Below are 17821 nucleotides of genomic sequence, written 5' to 3'. Positions count from 1 at the left end.
ATAACATCAGGAATAAAGCTGAGTAGCAGATTCTAAATCTGCAATGTTAACTTTTCTTGTTCCACTCACAAGGCTCTCACAAGCAATAAGGAGGTAACTCACTGGGCAATGGTAATGAAGAAGGATAAAAAGCAAGTAGCACACACAAGGAGTCACCATGGAAATAAATTCAAGTTCTAACTGGAGTCCAAACATATTCCCAATGGTCACCTATCAAACAAAGTCCTATTTACATTTTTAAACCCTAAATCTAGTAAAGACTTCAAATGAAAAGAAAAATAGTCTATCAATGTTAATCATATTCCAAAGCAATACAGAACAGAATGTGTTACCACACCATGCACTTTCTGGTCCTGATGTTTGGACATTGCTACCTAGTTGTTTAATAAGCATCTCAAACTGAACATCTCTACATGGCAGGCTTGATTGCCGCCATTCTCCTCAACCCTTCTCCTCTCTCAGTCTTTCTCCCCTCAGTTAATGGCACCAGCATCCACACAGTTGCTCTGGCCCCAAACTAGTGGTTTTCCTTGAGTCTTTCCTCTCATTGCACCAGCCCCTGTTTCCAATACAATCTATCAACAAACTTCATTAGCTCTACCTTCAGCATGTGTCCCAAATCCTACACTTCTCATACCTCCACCTCTGTCACCTTGATGCTCAGAGCTGGTCTCAACTGGTCACCCTGCTTCCATTCGTATTTTTCCCTGCAATCCCTTTTCCATACAACAGCCAGAGTGACCTTTAAAAAATGTTAATTAATTGGTATCTCTCCCTTTCTTAAAACCCTTCCATGGCTTCTGTGACATCTGAATGATTCACTTGGTCTGTAAGACCCTGTAATGTGTCAGGCTTCATGACTCCACAGGACTGGGCTCTAGCCTGTCTCCTGTGCCTTATTTTTTCAGTCCTCCCCACCCAGCTTGTTCATCAGCCTACAAGCATATCAGCCTCCTCTCTGCTCTTGAGACAAAAACCAAGCTTGATTTTTGTCTCAAGACCTTTGTTAGTGTACCTCCCTCTGTCTGAAACTCTCTTCCTCCGGGTCTTTGCACAGATGGATCATTCTTGTTACTTTGTCACATTTCTTTTGACCATTTCATCTTAAAGAAAAAAAATCCCATTCCTAGTCAGCCCCAGCCACTCTTGGCAACTGCCCAGTATGCTAGTACTGGGTACATGTAGCTACCAGGCACTTAAAATGTGGCCAGTCCACATTGTGATGTGCTGTAAGTATAAATGGGCACTTTCAAAAGCTTAGCGCAAAGGAAAATGCTGAATACCTCAGTCAGTTCTGTTGATTGCCTATTGAAATGCTGTTTTACATATACTGGGTTAACTAAAATGTATTAGTATAATTCTTTTACTTCTTTCCGTCTACTTTTTCCAGCGTGACTCCCTTCTTGACTAGCAGAGCACTTTAGTAAAAATATGAATCACAATAAAGTCACCACAATAGCAAAGCTACCATATTTTGAGCACTTACTTTGTGTCTGGCATTGTGCTAATTATTATTCCATTTATAAAATCTCTATAAGTTAGAAACTACTGTTTCCATTTTTAAAATAAGGAAACCGTGGTTTGTAAAGTTAATTAACTGGCCAACAATCGCCTAGCCAGCTGATAGTGACATTTCAATCCAGGTGACCTGATTTCATAGACCATGCCAGCTCTGAATTACCACACTCAAAATACACCATGCCCTCAAACAGTCACTGAATATGGCTAAAAATAACTTTCAGCGTAAAAAGGGATAACATCAATAATATGAGCCAGAAATTATGGTGATACTCCCTGGAAATAAGTAAGTGATTTATGAACCACAGTGCATTCAAATTGCAAGGTCCTGGGCTTGGCTGTATCATACCTCACTTCCAGATGTAAGACCAGCAAGCAGCGGTCAGCCATATCCTGGAACGATTTGGCAAGTTCACTGAGAGTCTGCATGATCTGCTCTGACACTGGGGGGAGATCCGTGTTCGTGTGGCTGTCTTGAGCAGGAGAAAGCACTGAAAGGTAAGGATAAAACACCAGTCATTTCATTAGATGCCTACAGATTTTTTTGAAATGACATTATTTTGCTGTTCATCTTTTTGTTTTTACTAGTTTGGGTAACACTAGTGTTGGCAGCATTAGAAGTCCAAGACATGATAGACTGTTTCTATATTTGATTACACATAGAAGCTCAGTGGCTTATCTTGAATCAACTCATAGAATAATATTTAGGTTGGTGCAAAAGTAATTGAGGCTTTTGCCATTACTTTCAATGGCAAAAACCCTAATTACTTTTGCACCAACCTACAGAAAGAGAACCTCAGAGCTGGAAGAGGCCTCCACTATCATGTGGCCCAACCACCTGCTCTGTGCCTCCGTCTTCTGTGCACCTTCAAGTGGCTGTCCACATTCTGGTTGCACACTTACACAAATGCTGGTGAAGGGAAACTTAATACCTTTCGAGGCAGCCTGTTCCATCTCCGAAAGATTTGACCATCTTACATCAAGCCAATATCTGCCTCCATTAACTTCTAATCATTGGCTCTAATTTTACCTAACTTTGCAATCCCACATGTGTCAGTACTACAAGTATTGAAGATACCTCTTTTGGCTTCCCTGAAGTCTTCCCTTTTGTAGGTGGAATGTCCACAGTTCTTTACCCCTTCTTCTAATGATTGAATTAAATCATTTTATAATCTCAAAATTTACCTACCAAAACATTCGAATTTTCCTCTATTTCCCTTGAAATGTAGGACTCAGGACAAAACAGAATAAATACTACAGAAAGGGCTGACCAGTCTAGACAGAATGATCAGTTCCCTTTTTCTAGATGCCATGATGCTTTACACTTCCCTAAATTCTGGGAGGTGGAAGTGGTAGTGTGCTATATTCCACTTCAGCTCATATATAGCTTATGGCCAACTAAAAGTCCTAAAAAGGTCTTTCTGGAAAATTTGATAAAGCTACCTTCTATATATTTCCAAACCAATTTATTAAAATATTTAGCACCACTTAGACATTTTCTTCAAAGAAATGCTGAACAAAAATAAAAAACATTTGTTTATCTCTAAACTTCTATTGTATCCCCATTTCCCCACAATTTCTCAAAGATTACCAACCAACAATTTGGTAATCTCATTCAAAGGTTTTCTTAGCTCTCTGGAGCCTCAAAGTTTGGCTTTAAGTCCTGGCTCCAACATTTCCTTTATGTGACCAAGAGCTAATTATTCAAATTTTCTCTGCCTTATTCTTTTATTTTATAAAGTGAGGGTAATAGTATCTATATCATGGGGTTAAATGAATTAATGTAGGTGAAACACTTAGAATAACAACGTATAAAACTTAATATAAGCAAGAAACATAAGAAATCATTATTCTTCTTTAGCAAGTGATTTTTTCAGGTTAGGTCTTTGATTTATTACAGCAACAGTAGACTTACAAAATAATTCCATCCATCCTTATTCAATTTCTGATATGTTTGGCTTTTCTGTATGAAAATCCTTCTCTTTTTCAGAGAGTCCTTTGGAAGAAAGAGGCGCTCTGGACTTAGGGAACATGGGAATTGGTGAGGCATCACTAACTCAGAAGGTCATTCACCTTATAGGGTAGAGAGCCAACGTCTTGCTATAGTGTGTAGTGTCTGCACTTATGACCTTTCAGCACTGTATCCATTCCTAAACTTTGCTAAGTCCAGAAAACGGCTTGGATAGACAATCCAGGCTTATAATATGTAAGGCTAAGTTCTCCTCTGTGGAACAAGATCGTAATAAGTAAAAATAACACGGCAAACATGAAAAAAAAAAAAGAATGTTGTTCAAGGGAACTGATGGGTGAGGAGGAAGGGAATGTAGCAATGCAGATTTTAAATTATTGCCAGCCTTGGTATCATTCTAGATGTTTACTAACTTGATCTGCTGAAGCTTAGATGTATGACATTGCATCTCTTCTCTAACGTTAGCATTAATCATGTTGTTTGATTGCAAGGCAAGGTCACTGCTTTTGCAATGTTTTCATGGAACAGGCTAGAGGAAAGCAACTATACAACTGTAATATTTAAAAACATTTCAGGGCTTTTCAGCCCTTCAATTCCTCTATGGGGTGACAGTGACTATAGCATGGAGAGTTATCTTGTATCAATGAGAAGAGGCAGAAATTGGACTTTGAAGTCTCACTCCTAGTCTGAGGTCCAAAGATATACTCATCAACCAAATTCCATCAAAGGCATTCTGGACAAATCCCGCCAAGAAACTTTAAAAATTCCCCTTTCCTATTTTATAAATACGTAATTTTATCATGTGGCAATTAACCACTGTCAAATTACAAATTAAGAAATATCTAAGTTGAGTAAGTCTATAGCAGATTAGCTGCTGAGGTAAAACTTAGAATGAGTGAGGTAAAAAGTAGTTTCAGGTAACAGCACACTGTACATTTCTCTTGACTGTAATCTATGGCAAAAATATAACATTTTATTAAAGTAACATGAAAAATTATGCCCAGAGCTCTACTAGAAAGCTGGCTTGTGAGCTCCTCAGGGCTTACTGAAATTTACACAGTTTTCTTAACAAGAAGGAATATACTGAGCAAAGAAATACTAAGCATGGCAAACAAAGACAACACAAAAGCCATTAACTAGATCTTCAGTGTCAAATGAAAATCTATAAAAAAGCAATGCTAACACAATCTGCTTGGGAGGTTACAGTTAAGGTATGAGATTACTAGACACACACACACACACACACACACACACACACACACACCCCCTCGTACATACCCTTTAAGAGGCTACATTGTATATTTATCTCCAGTATTGCTCTTCATATCAGCAGAGACCACACATATTGGACTTTAAATATGTTAGTGCTTGATCGCTTTATGAAGATATGCACTCTGAGCTGTTTTTCTAATACTAGGGATGGGTGACATCAGATCATTCTTAGTATCTTTGTTCCTCCTATGACCACTGCATAAAGCATGCCATCTTTTATTTTTATTTTACTTTAAGTTTACTTTAAGTTCTGGGATACATGTGCTGAACGTGCAGGTTTGTTACATAGGTATACATGTGCCATGGTGGTTTGCTGCACCTATCAACCCGTCATCTAGATTTTAAGCCTCTACATGCATTAGGTATTTCTCCCGATGCTCTCCCTTCCCTTGCCCTCCTCCCCTCGACAGGCATGGCACATATACGCCACAGAATACTATGCAGCCATAAAAAAGAATGAGTTCATGTCCTTTGCAGGGACATCAACGAAGCTGGAAACCATCATCCTCAGCAAACTAACACAGTAACATAAAACCAAATACCTCATGTTCTCACTCAGAAGTGGGAGTTGAACAATGAGAACACATGGACACAGGGAGGGGAACATCATAAAGCATGAATCTTTAAGTCGCCTAGTTAGCTGTTTGTGGCAGGATGATTTTGGCTTTCTGTACTACATAAACATTATTCCATAAAAGGAAGCCGAACATTGGTCTTTGGAGCAGACACTGCTTTTTTGGTGAACCAGCAGCTACTTCCAATTTCATTCTCTCCTTTGCTCACTCCACTACAGATTCTGGAAAGCTAAATATTTATAATCCCAGCCCTGTTTGTTGCTAGAGGTGACCATGTATCATATCTGTCCACTGGCCCCCTAAGTAGAGTCTTTTGTGGCTATTGGGAAGTCTTTTGTTTTCCCCGATAAAAGGAGAATTGAGGCTGGTGCCACCACTTGCTCCCACTTTCCCCACTTTTCTGATTTGACTGAAGTACCTGAAGTTGCATCACCTTGCTATTGAGAGGAAAAGACCAAGAATCAGAGACGTGCTGGACTAAGTATTGTTGAACCATTGGCCAAAAGAAGCTATTGCTTGACTTCAGACTTTTTGCTATATTAGAAAAACAAACACCTCTTTAAATCACTGCAAATCAAAAAAAAAATTAATAACTTGCTACAAAATTAAATCCTGTTTTCAGCCTCTGAAATTTTAAATTCTAATATCATATTCTCAGATCAAAAACTTTTCTTCTTTCAACTCTCTCCCACCCTCATTGCCATTATAACTTTAATGCTGTAATCCCCTCATTTTCTCCTGGTAGAAAAAGTCCCTCTTAGGACCCTCAGCATGAATTGCATGGTTGATCCCCTGAGCTACTCTTTGACCATAAACCTCAACTCCCTTGAATACTTTTCTTTCACTATAATTGCCCTAAAACTCACGTAACATTGAGCCAATTCTACAACTCATAATTTGACAGGAAAACAAAAGAACATATTGTTCACTGATACCAAAACTAGACAAAGCGAAACAACAAAAAAGAAAACTACAGGCCAATATCCCTGATGAATATAAATGCAAAAATCCTCAACAAAGTGCTAGCAAATAGAATTTGACAACACATTAAAAATATCATTCACAGTGATCAAGTGGGATTCATCCTAGGGATGAAAAGATGGTTCAACATATGCAAATCAATAAATGTGATATATCACATCAACAGAATAAAGGACAAAAATCATATGATCATTTCAATAGATGCCAGAAAAAGCTCTTGATAAAATTCAACATCCCTTCATGATCAAAACTCTCAAGAAACTGGGTATAGAAGGAACATAACTCAACATGATAAAGGCCATCTATGACAGGCCCAGAGCTAGTATCATACTGAATGGGGAAAAATTGAAAGCCTTACACTAAGTTCTGGAATAAGACAATAATGCCCACTTTCACCACTTTTATTCAACAAAGTACTGGAATCCTAGCTAGAGCAATTAGGTAAGATAAAGAAAGAAACAGCATCCAAGCTAGAAAGGAAGAAATCAAATTATCCTTGTTTGCAAATGACATGATCTTATATTTAGAAAATCCTAAAGACTCCACCCAAAAACTCTTAGGACAGGTAAATGAATTTAGTACAGTTGCAGGATACAAAATCCACATACAAAAATCAGTCCGGGCACGGTGGCCCATGCCTGGAATCCCAGCACTTTGGGAGCCCGAGGCGTGCAGATCACTTGAGACCAGGGGTTAGAGACCAACCTGGCTAACAAGGTGAAACACTGTCTTTACTAAAAATATAAAAATTATCCAGGCATGGTGGCAGGTGCCTGTAATCTCAGCTACTCAGGAGGCTGAGGTGGGAGGATCACTTGAGCCTGGGAGGCAGAGGTTGTGGTGAGCCAAGATTGCATCACTGCATTCTAGCCTGGGCAACAGCACTAGACCCTGTATCAAAAAAACAAAACAAAACAAAACAAAATAAAAATCCAGTAGCATTTCTAGATGCTAACAGCAATCGATCCACCAAAGAAATCAAGAAAAAAATCCAATTTACAATAAGAAAAACCTAGGAATAAATTTAATCAAAGTAAAAGACAACTACAAGGAAAACTATAAATCACTGATGAAAGAAATTGAAGACACACACACAAAATGGAAAGATATCTACACTCCTGGATTGAAACAATTAATATTATTGAAATGTCTGTAGTACCCAAAGCAACCTACAGATTCAATGTAATCCCTATCAAAATACCAATGACGTTCTTCACAGAAATAGAAAGAAAAAATCGTAAAATTCAAATGGAACCACAAACAACCCAGAATAGTTAAAGCAATCCTGAGCAAAAAGGAAGAAAGCTGAAGGCATCACACTACTTTGATTTCAAATTGCACTACAAAGCTATGGTAACCCAAACAGCATGGTATTGGTATAAAAAACAGTCACACAGACCAATGAAACAGAATAGAGAACCCAGAAGTAAACTCACACACTTAACAGCCAATTCATTTTGACAAAGGCACCAAGAACACACATTAGGGAAAAGACAGTTTCTTTAATAAATGGCACTGGGAAAACTGGCTATCTGTATGCCTAAGAATGAAACTAGATGCTCATTTTTTAACTTATTTAAAAAACAACTGAAAATAGATTAAAGATTTAAATGTAAGACCTAAAAACTATGAAACTACTAGAAAAAAGTATTGGAGAAATGCTACAGGACATTGGTATGAGCAAAGATTTTTGGGTAAGACCTCAAAAGTACAGGCAACAAAAGCAAAAATAAACAAATGGGATTATACCAAGCCAAAAAAGCTTCTACAAAGCAAAGGAAACAATCAACAAAGTGAAGAGACAACCTATATAATAAAGCAAATTATTTTCCAACTATATACCTGGCAAGGGATTAATAACCAGAATATATAAGGGACTCAAACAGCTTCAATAGCAAAAACAAAACAAAAAAAAAATAAACAATCTGATTTTAAAAATGGGCAAAAGACCTGAATAGACATTTCTCAAAAGAAGACATACAAATGGCCAACAGGTATATGAAAAAAAAAATGCTTAACATCACTAATCATTAGGGAACTGCAAATCAAAACCACAATGGGGCATCATTTCACACCAGTGAGAATGACTATTATAAAAAAGTCAAAACAAAGCTAGTGAGGATGTGGAGAAAGAAGAACGCTCATACATTGCTGGTGGGAATGTAAATTAGTACAACCATTATGGAAAACAGCATCGAGTTTCCTCAAAAACTAAAAATAGTACTACTATATGAGCCAGCAATCTCACTTCTGGGTATATCCAAAAGAGAGGAAATCAGTGTATCAAAGAGATACCTGCACTCCCATGTTTATTACAGCACTATTTACCATAGCCAAAATACGGAACTAGTCTAAATATTCACCAACTGATGAATGGAGGAAGAAAATGTGGTAGATATACACAATGGAATATTATTCACCCATAAAAAGAATAAAATCCTGGCAGGGCGCGGTAGCTCATGCCTGTAATCCCAGCACTTCAGGAGGTCGAGGCGGGTGGATCATGAGGTCAGGAGTTCAAGACCAGCCTGGCCAACATGGTGAAACACTGTCTCTATTAAAAATACAAAAATTAGCTGGGCATGGTGGCAAGTGGCTGTAATCCTAGCTATTTAGGAGGCTAAAGCAGGAGAATTGCTTGAACCAGGACCCAGGAGGTGGAGGTTGCAGTGAGCCGAGACTGCATCACTAGGCTATAGAGTGAGATTCCATCTTAAAAAAAAAAAAAAAAGAATAAAATCTTGTCAGTCAAGCAACATGGATGGAACTGAAGGTCATCATGTTAAGTGAAATAAGCTAGCATAGAAAGACAAATATCACACATTCTCACTCGAATGTGGGACCTGAACAGGGAATTTCAAGGAGGCTGAATGGTGATTACCAGAGGCTGAGAAAAAAAAGGGGGTGGAGGGGGAGAGGAAAGTTAGTTAATGGGCACAAAAATACACTTAGGAGACACAAGTTCTAGTATTTGATAGTACCATAGGGTAAGTGTACTTAACAATAATTTATCGTATACTTCACAATAGATGGAAGAGAATTGTAATGTTCTCAACATAAAGAAAAGATAAATGTTTGAGGTGAGGGATATCCCAGTCACCTGGATTTGATCATTACACATTGTATACATTTATCAAAATATCACATGTACCCCCCAAATATGTACAGCTATAATATATTAATTTAAAAAGACAAAAATGTATAGATTGTTGCCACTAAAATGTTCTGGATTTTAATTTCAAAAAAAGCTTTCAGTACCACTTGCCAATCCTTTCCCTGGTGCTTGGCTAGCTCCTTCCCTTTCTCAGCAACTTTTCCAGATTCACGCTGTTCTCCTCAGGCCCTTTGTACTACCTGCTCCCTATTAGTCCTCAACAAAGACGTCAAAAGAATCTTAGCACTGACTTTCTCCAGTCCCACCTCCTATTAACGATTCAGTGTGCCACAATCTGACTCTGCCCTCACCTTTTTATTCAAAACTTTTCTGGTAATAGCCATCGATGATACTGTAATTGCCAAATCTACTGGCTGCTCTTCAGTCCTCATCTCATGCAGGCTCTCTGCTATCTCTGAATTCACTGGCCCTTTACTTCTTGAAATCATCTTCTTTTGGCTTATGTGGCGTACTCTTCTGGGTGTTGTTTTCTCCCTCTGGCATTTCTTCCATAGTTTCCTTCACTGAATCCCCTTCCTTTAGTCCGTCCACAATGCCGGTGTTTCTGGGGACTTTTTCTTCTAGTGGTCTTCCTTACTTGCCAATATGTTCTGAGTGAGCTCATCCCTTTTCATTGTTTGCACTATTATACATGAAATGATGACTCCTAAATCTTATTTGATTAATGATTTGCAAGACATTGCTACCTGTATATCCCATAGGCATCTCAAATGCAATGTGTTCAAAACTAAACTCATTATCTTTCTTTAGCATCTGTTCTCTATCCTGAATTCTCTTTTTATAGGTGATACATCAATCTGGGAGTCCAAACTGCAAACATGAGTTTTTTTTTGACTTTCTCCAGAAAAGACTAATTTCTACCAATTTTATTTACAAATATTTTCTTAATATTTATTTTTTCTTTTCTGTATCTACTGCCACTTTCTTGGTTTGGACCCCATCTCTTCCATGGACTACTGCAATAGTTTCCCGACTGGTGTCTCTATTTCTTACCTGGCCCCCTTTTATCTAATTAAATATGAGTTAGATAAAATTATTTACCCAAAACACAAATTTGACTATGTTAATTTCTTGTATAAATAACATCAGTGTTTCCCACTGCTTATATGATCAAGTCTAAGCTCCTTAGCAAGGCTTTCCAAGATTTTTTATTTCTGTCCAACCCTCCAGATTTTCTCCATCTCTCCATTCCTTTTTTCTCTCCAGCATATCCCCTCTCCAACCCTGGCCCTTTGATTTACCACCCTTTTAAAGCAAATTTCCTAAATATATCATGCTGTCGCATGATTCTACGCCTTTGATGGCTCTTACTCCTCTTACAAAACTATTTATGCCTTGTCTGGCTTAGAAAGTCTTTTCTGATTCCCCAGGAAGGGTCAGTGGCTCTTCTGGATGTTCCCCCACCCCTCTCAATTCTAGAAGTTATATTCCATTAACTATGTCTCCCTTCCGGATCATTAACTACTTCAGTGAAAGAATTATGTATTATATGTATTTTCCCCCGTTCAAGGCCAGCAGAATAACTAGAGGCATTACAGAAGCTCAATCAATGCCTTTTTAATTAAACTGACCAATGCAATATGACGAAGAACATAACAACAGATTGTTAAAGAAAGATTAGAAAAAAGAAGAAACAACTTGCCATTTACTACTCGAAATTTCTCCTTAGTTTTTCTGAGTATAATCTAGAGAGAGAGTAGGGATGGGGAAGTAGTTCATTATAGCTGGTTTCTGGGGATTCAGGAATCTAACAGAAATATAGTTTAAAGCAATTCTGGTGAATCCCTATACCCCAAGTTCTTTCCCTATAAATCATGCTGCTGTTAGAAGCCACTTTAATTTCATGAGTTGTCAGTGCGCTTTGCTGCATCCACGACTTGGGGTCTCTCTTTACTATTGACATAAAAATGCCTGGCATTAAATACCCAGCATCTATCAAGGAAAGCCAACATAAGAACTGTCATCGAGAAGTAATCAGACTAGGACATTAGGATGTCTCAAGTGGTTCCACATCCTAATATTAACCAGACTGAAATCTGTTTAGGTCTTAAAATTAGTTAAAATTGGACTCATTCAGACCCAGAAGAGCATCTGCTTTCAAGGATGCAGCTGCTACACTTTCAATGGCAACTTACTGTGACTTCTTTAATTGATTCATATGAGGATGTCCTTGTGCATCTGCAATATTATCTAAAATTGTTCCAGTATTAGCTTAGACTGGTATCAGCTGTCAGGAAAGCGAGAAAATGAAAAGGGAAACATGGTTATCTCGGCAGGAAAGGAAAGGTTAACACTGTGAATTCAAACTTTTTAGAAGATAGAAAAAGACAGTGAAGAATGATCCCATGAGATTTTCTCACTGAAAACATTTTAGAAGATCAAATTTTAGTATAATAATGATTTCCGAATCCTCTTCCTATTTGTACAGAGGTGAAAGACACCACACAGTTTTCTACTCTAACTTGGGGTAAAATAAGTTCGTTCCTTCTTTTCTTCTTCCTTCCTCTCTCTCTCCCCTCTTCCCTCCTTTCTTTCTCTCCTTCCTTCCTTCCTCTTCCTGCCCTATCTTTTCTCCCTCCCTCCCTCCCTTCCTTCTTTTTTCTCTCTCTCACTTTTTCCTTCTTTCTAAGACAGTAATCTTCCCACCTCATCTCCCAAGTAGCTGGGATTATAGGCGAGCATCACCACGCCTGGCTAATTTTTTAATTCTTTTGTACAGAAAGAGTCTGGCTATGTTGCCTAGGCTGGTCTCAAACTCTTGGGCTCAAATGATTTTCTCACCTCAGCTTCCCAAAGTGCTGGGATTACAGTGTGAGGAACCTTGCCCAGCCTCAAAATATTTAATTTTTAATCTTCAGTTTTCCTATTTAGAAAACTATTAAGAGTACCTTCCTAACTCCTATAGCAATATGTGACTAGGTCTTAAGACAACTCTGAAATCCTTTGATGTTGTTGCCTGGACAAAACTAAATACTTTAAAAAAAATAGGAATGCTCATTAGGTCTGTGATATTAAGAATTCACAGGGCCTACAAAGTCAATGGGGACAGTGACAGGACCCCTTCATCTAACTTCTTTCCTCTCCTTAAATGCCTAAGGGATATGCTGCTATCATGCCTAACACTGGGGTCACATTTGAGTGTCAGACACCATAATACTCCAGCTCCAAGCTAGAGATTTAATGCCAGCTAATTCTACTCCCAGTCTTCATAATTTCTCTGTACTACTGTCCCTGCATTTTATTTATTGCCTTGAATTATTTGGAAACCTATACAAACTAATCTTTCCTTACCCCAGTGCTTTGTACACTGTAGGCACTAAATACGTGTTTAAGAAATAAATTATGTACTTATGAAGCCTACTGGCTTTTGGAACGGAGGGGTGATCTTCACATGCTAAAGTAACTTTGAACTTTCTTGGAATAGAGATGTCCCTTTTTCTTGAACTAAGTCATTACACCAAACTGAAATTTCATGGTAACTGTTTTTGATCACTCTTCCCTGAGTCCCATTTTCCAAAGCTACTACTCTTTTCCCAACAGTACTTGGCTTCTGCCACTATTAGCAATTCATGTATTTACTTGTTCGTTCCCATCTTCCAAACCATCTATAATCTAGTTTTAAGTTCTTTTGCTATGTTTCTACATCAGGATGGGCCTTATCTAAGAAACATGTTTGGAAAGTTCTCTTCATTTTGCTTCCTATTTCAGAAACAATAGTTCTTCTGCCTCCAAATAATAACTACCTCTTTTCACGGACCCCAGATATTTTAGGTTTGAACTACTAATAGCAAAATAAATTGATTTTGAAAACCACCATGCTCATTGATACTGTTCCTTCTGATTGCACAGGATGGGGACATAATGCACATTAGTCAGATTAGGTACTAAGCATGCATACACGTGTGTATAGCCAGCAGTGGAAATAAAGCCTACGCTCTGAGGCACAACATGCAACCAATGAATCCTTTCACATCTCGATTAAGGAGCAATCATTCCTGCCTTTTCACTGCTCTCTCTCTTTTGCCCACTTTTACAGGAAGGGCAGATGAAAGGGATTTATTAAGAACTGGGATGGAGAAAAGTGAAAGAAATCATCAGGAAGGATAAAAGGGATAAGAATGAGGGGAACTGGAGGATCGGCGGAAGGTGTCTTAATTATGTGCTTTTCTATGGTCTAGTCACATAATTGGTAATATATTTATATTTAAAAAATGTTTCCTGAATATGGAGGTGTTGAAGTCAGATAAAATATAGAGATGAATGTCTAAATTTAAAATTTTTTATTTGGAAAGTAAGAATTGCAATTTGGGGCATACACAGAGAATGGATGGTCTGTGACATATCCAAAGAACAAAGAGAAGGTTAGGAGTCTTGTGAGAAAGACGAACACTACATATTGTTTTAAAAGAAAGCTCATTGGCCCTAGTAGCTGTCAAGCTCTGACTGGGAGTGATGGTGGTAGATAAAAGCAACTTTAGAGTCACAGCAGGTTGTTTCAGCAGCTACTAGGTAAAACTGGTCTTAGAGTTACAGCAGGCCATTTCAGCAGCTGGCCTTGTAGAAAATTTAATTCTTGGAGCAGGTGTAATGTACACAGAGTGATTTTACCTCTGGCCTCCTGAGTTGGATTTAGTTGGGGATGACAAGAATGACCCAATTTGTATAATGAACTTTCACAGAGGGGACGTTTTATATTTGGGTATAGGAGGCAGAGACTTACTTTCTTTTATGCGGTACCATTTGTTATTTAAATGATCATTTGTTACACCTTCCCCCAACCACTGGTCATGAGACTATGGGCAATATAACTTCTTAGTGTTTCTCAGAATGCTTCCTCCGAAATATCTTATATGACCCTAGCTACAAACAGTAACTCTTTGGGGAAGCAAAGACATACCTGTTCCATTCACTGCCCTGCTTAATGTTTTAGATGTCTCTACACTTGTTTGAGAATATATTATTATGAGCCTCCCCAAAAATAGTAAAAACCAAACTCTGCTGCTTAAGAGAAATTTTCATCTCTATGAAACCATACTCTTTGCTGCTGCTTCCCAGAGGAATATAATTTATTCTTTCGCCTTTTATTACCTCTAGAACAAATTTCTTAACAACTCTAAGTCTCGTTTTCCTCAAATACACAACTTAGGGAGTTGTTGAGAGGACCAAATGGAAGATGTGGCACCTTGCACTGTGTCTGCAACAAAGTTAAGGGCCATCCTTTGAGCCCTGGTAACACTCTGCCTCTCTCCTATGGACTTAGCACATTTCATCTTGCACTGTATTTGCCCACAGCATTCCTAGTAGATTGTGAGATCTGTGATAACAAAAACAGTAACTACTTCTTCCTGGCATCTCTCAGTGTATAGCTCTTCCTTACTCTCAGTAGACTGCTGATAATGCTTGTTGAATTTTATCTTCAAGTTAAGGACAAATCAAAGAGTTTTATAACAATTTTTTTCATTATATTTTCACAATGCCTTTAACTTAATGTCTTCCAAATAGTTCATTCGCCTGGAACATTATTCTGTTTCAGGGTGAGAAACTAAAGTTCCAGGAAGGATATGAGCATCTGAAATGGAAGAATTACCCCAAATATCAAACTATATAGAAAGAACAAAGGAGATTCATGGAAGGCCCATTCTGATGAGCAAAACAAAAATAAGAGCCAAAGTAGAAATGGATAGTCGTTCCCTTAGGCTACCACAGGATAAGAGGCCAGTTCTGAGCCAACAGTACACACTACACACTGCACAGCTCTGCAGAGAGAAAATTGCATCTGGTTACTCCGGAAACAGTGCTTGATGGTAACAAGTCTGAGCAAGCCCTAGGTCCCCCAGGACATTTAGCTTTGGGGTCCTATCTGCATACAGTGCAAACCAGCATGGACACATGATTTTTATACCTTGTGATTGATAGTACAGACCTCAGTGTCTTTCAGTCCTGGGGAGAAACATTAAGATTGATTTTTCCTTTATTCCAAATAATCCTCCCTAAGGCTCGGTAAAAAAAACTCATCATTTGCTAAAAAGGCGTATGGTGTGGCCAATTCAGCTCTTGCCGGATATGAAAGAGAAACAGGATGGGTAGGGGAGTGGAGGCTAATGAACAGCTCCTGTTCTTCTGTTGAAAAGCACTATTGTGGTGCTATATTAGATTTCCATGGACTTTGTAAGCCTTTTGTATTTCTGTAAAACCCTGCATCAAAGAGCATCTAAAAGCGTTAACCAATACTTAATCAGGTATTTTGGATGAATAAGGGACACAGATTTAAGCTTTGCAGAATTCTAGAGGCAAAAATATTACATGGCAGAGAGATAACATTTGTCTCTGTGTTCAAATAGGATCCTTCTAGCTTAAGCATTTGTAAATCTTCCAAAGAGCCTTAGGGAATGGCTTATTCACGGGTAAACTGGAAACATTAGGACCATTTACAAATGATGAAACTGAACCAAACAGAAATAAAGCACACTTCCCAATATGACACAGCAAGTAAGTAGAAACAGAACTAAAGAAGTTGCATTGGAAGTCCCATATGGAGTTCCTCTTCAACTTAACTTTTTCCAGTTGCTTTATTTCATGGGTTTCTTTTTGAGGCATCTGCATCACTCGTAAATTTGGATCTAAGTTGAAATACTCATTACTTTCTTGATATAGTTTGGATGTGTCCTCTCTAAACCTCATGTTGAAATATAATTCCCGATGTTGGAGGTGGGGCCTAGTGGGAGGTGTTTGAATAATGGGGGAGGATCCCTTAGGGCTTGGTGCCATCCTCACAATAGTGAATGAGTTCTCGCAAGATCTGGTTGTTTGAAGTGTGTGAATCTCCCGCCTCTTTCTCCTGCCACGTTTGGTACCTGCTCCCTTTCTCCTTCTGCCATGACTGGAAGCTTCCTAGAGAGGCCTCCCCAGAAGCAGATGCTGGCACTGTCCTTTCTGTACAGCCTGCAGAAACATGAGCCAATTAAACCTGTTTTCTTACAAATTACTCAGTCTCGGGTATTTCTTGATAGCAGTGCAAGAACAGACTACCATACCTCTTAACCAATAGCAGGTACAATCTCAGTTTTATCTTTGTACCCCCAACACATAATGTGTTTTCTGAAACCAGCAGGTAAGTACCAAGTATAGTGAACAGGAAGGTGGTCCTCTGGAGGTGGACTGACCTGAGTTCATATTTCTGACTTTCTCATATATTATACTATTTGGAAGAAGTTCTCTGTAACAGATTCCCCACCTGTGAAAGGAGGATCATCCTACCTAACTCACAGGATTCTGATGATTAAATGAAAAAATATATAAAGGTTTAGAACAGTGTTTGACACACAACTGCTAATACATGGCAATTCCTCCTCCTCCTCTTCCTCCTCAATAAAGGTGTTGAATAAATAACAAAAACTCAGTATCTTTTTAATTTAAACCTTTATTTTAGCTTGAGGGGTGCATGTGCAAGTTTGTTATATAGGTAAACTTGTGTCACAGGGGTTTGTTGTATAGATTATTTTGTCACCCAGGCATAAACCTAATACCCAAGAGTTATTTTTTCTGATCCTCTCCCTCCTCTCACCCTCAAGTAGGGCCCAGAGTCTGTTGTTCCCTTCTGTGTCCAGGAGGTCTCATCATTTAGCTTCCACTCATAAGAAAGAACGTGTGGTATTTGGTTTTCTGTTCCCGCATTAGTTTACTAAAGATAATGGCCTCCAGATCCATCCATGTTCCCGCAAAAGACATGATCTTGTTCTTCTTTATGACTGCATGGTCTACCACGGTATATATGCACCGCATTTTCTTTATCCAATCGGCCATGGATGGGCATTTAAGTTGATTCCATGTCTTTGCTATTGGGAACAGTGCTGCAGTGAACATTTGCATGCATATATATGTCTTTATAGTAGAACTATTTATATTCCTTTGGGCATATACCCAGTAATGGGATTACTGGGTAGAATGGTAGTTCTGTTTTTAGCCCTTTGAGGAATTGCCACCTTGCTTTCCACAATGGTTGAACTGATTTACACTCCCACCAAGAAAGTATAAGTGTTCCCTTTTCTCTGCAACCTTGCCAGCATTTGTTATTTTTTCTACTTTTTAATAATAGCTATTCTGACTGGTGTGAGATGGTATTTCATTGTGGTTTTCATTTGCATTTCTCTAAAGATCAGTGACATTTAGCTTTTGTTCCTGTTGCCTGCATGTATGTCTTCTTTCAAAAAATATCTGTTCATGTCCTTTGCCCACTTTTTAATGGGGTTGTTTTTTCTTATAAATTAAAAACCCAGTATTTTTCATTCCATCTACAGTGTTATGTGGGCATTGGAAAAATGACTCTAGCTT

General features: G+C 38.4%; 1 protein-coding gene across 4 annotated transcripts in view; it reads right to left on the bottom strand.

Moving 5' to 3' along the window:
* EXOC4 (exocyst complex component 4) overlaps positions 1–17821 on the bottom strand; it is an 825737-nt gene that overhangs the window by 76682 nt on the left and 731234 nt on the right. For all 4 annotated transcript variants that reach the window (XM_045387459.2, XM_005550804.4, XM_074036005.1 and 1 more), the window contains one exon: positions 1868–2009. In XM_045387459.2, coding sequence (XP_045243394.2) covers positions 1868–2009 — 142 coding nt within the window. The remainder of the gene's footprint in view (positions 1–1867; positions 2010–17821) is intronic.

This window comes from Macaca fascicularis, chromosome 3 (assembly GCF_037993035.2).
Source record: "Macaca fascicularis isolate 582-1 chromosome 3, T2T-MFA8v1.1".
NCBI classification, from domain to species: Eukaryota; Metazoa; Chordata; class Mammalia; order Primates; family Cercopithecidae; genus Macaca; species Macaca fascicularis.
The sequence above is the reverse complement of the archived record's forward strand: the minus strand, read 5'-3'. Positions and strand labels throughout refer to the sequence as shown.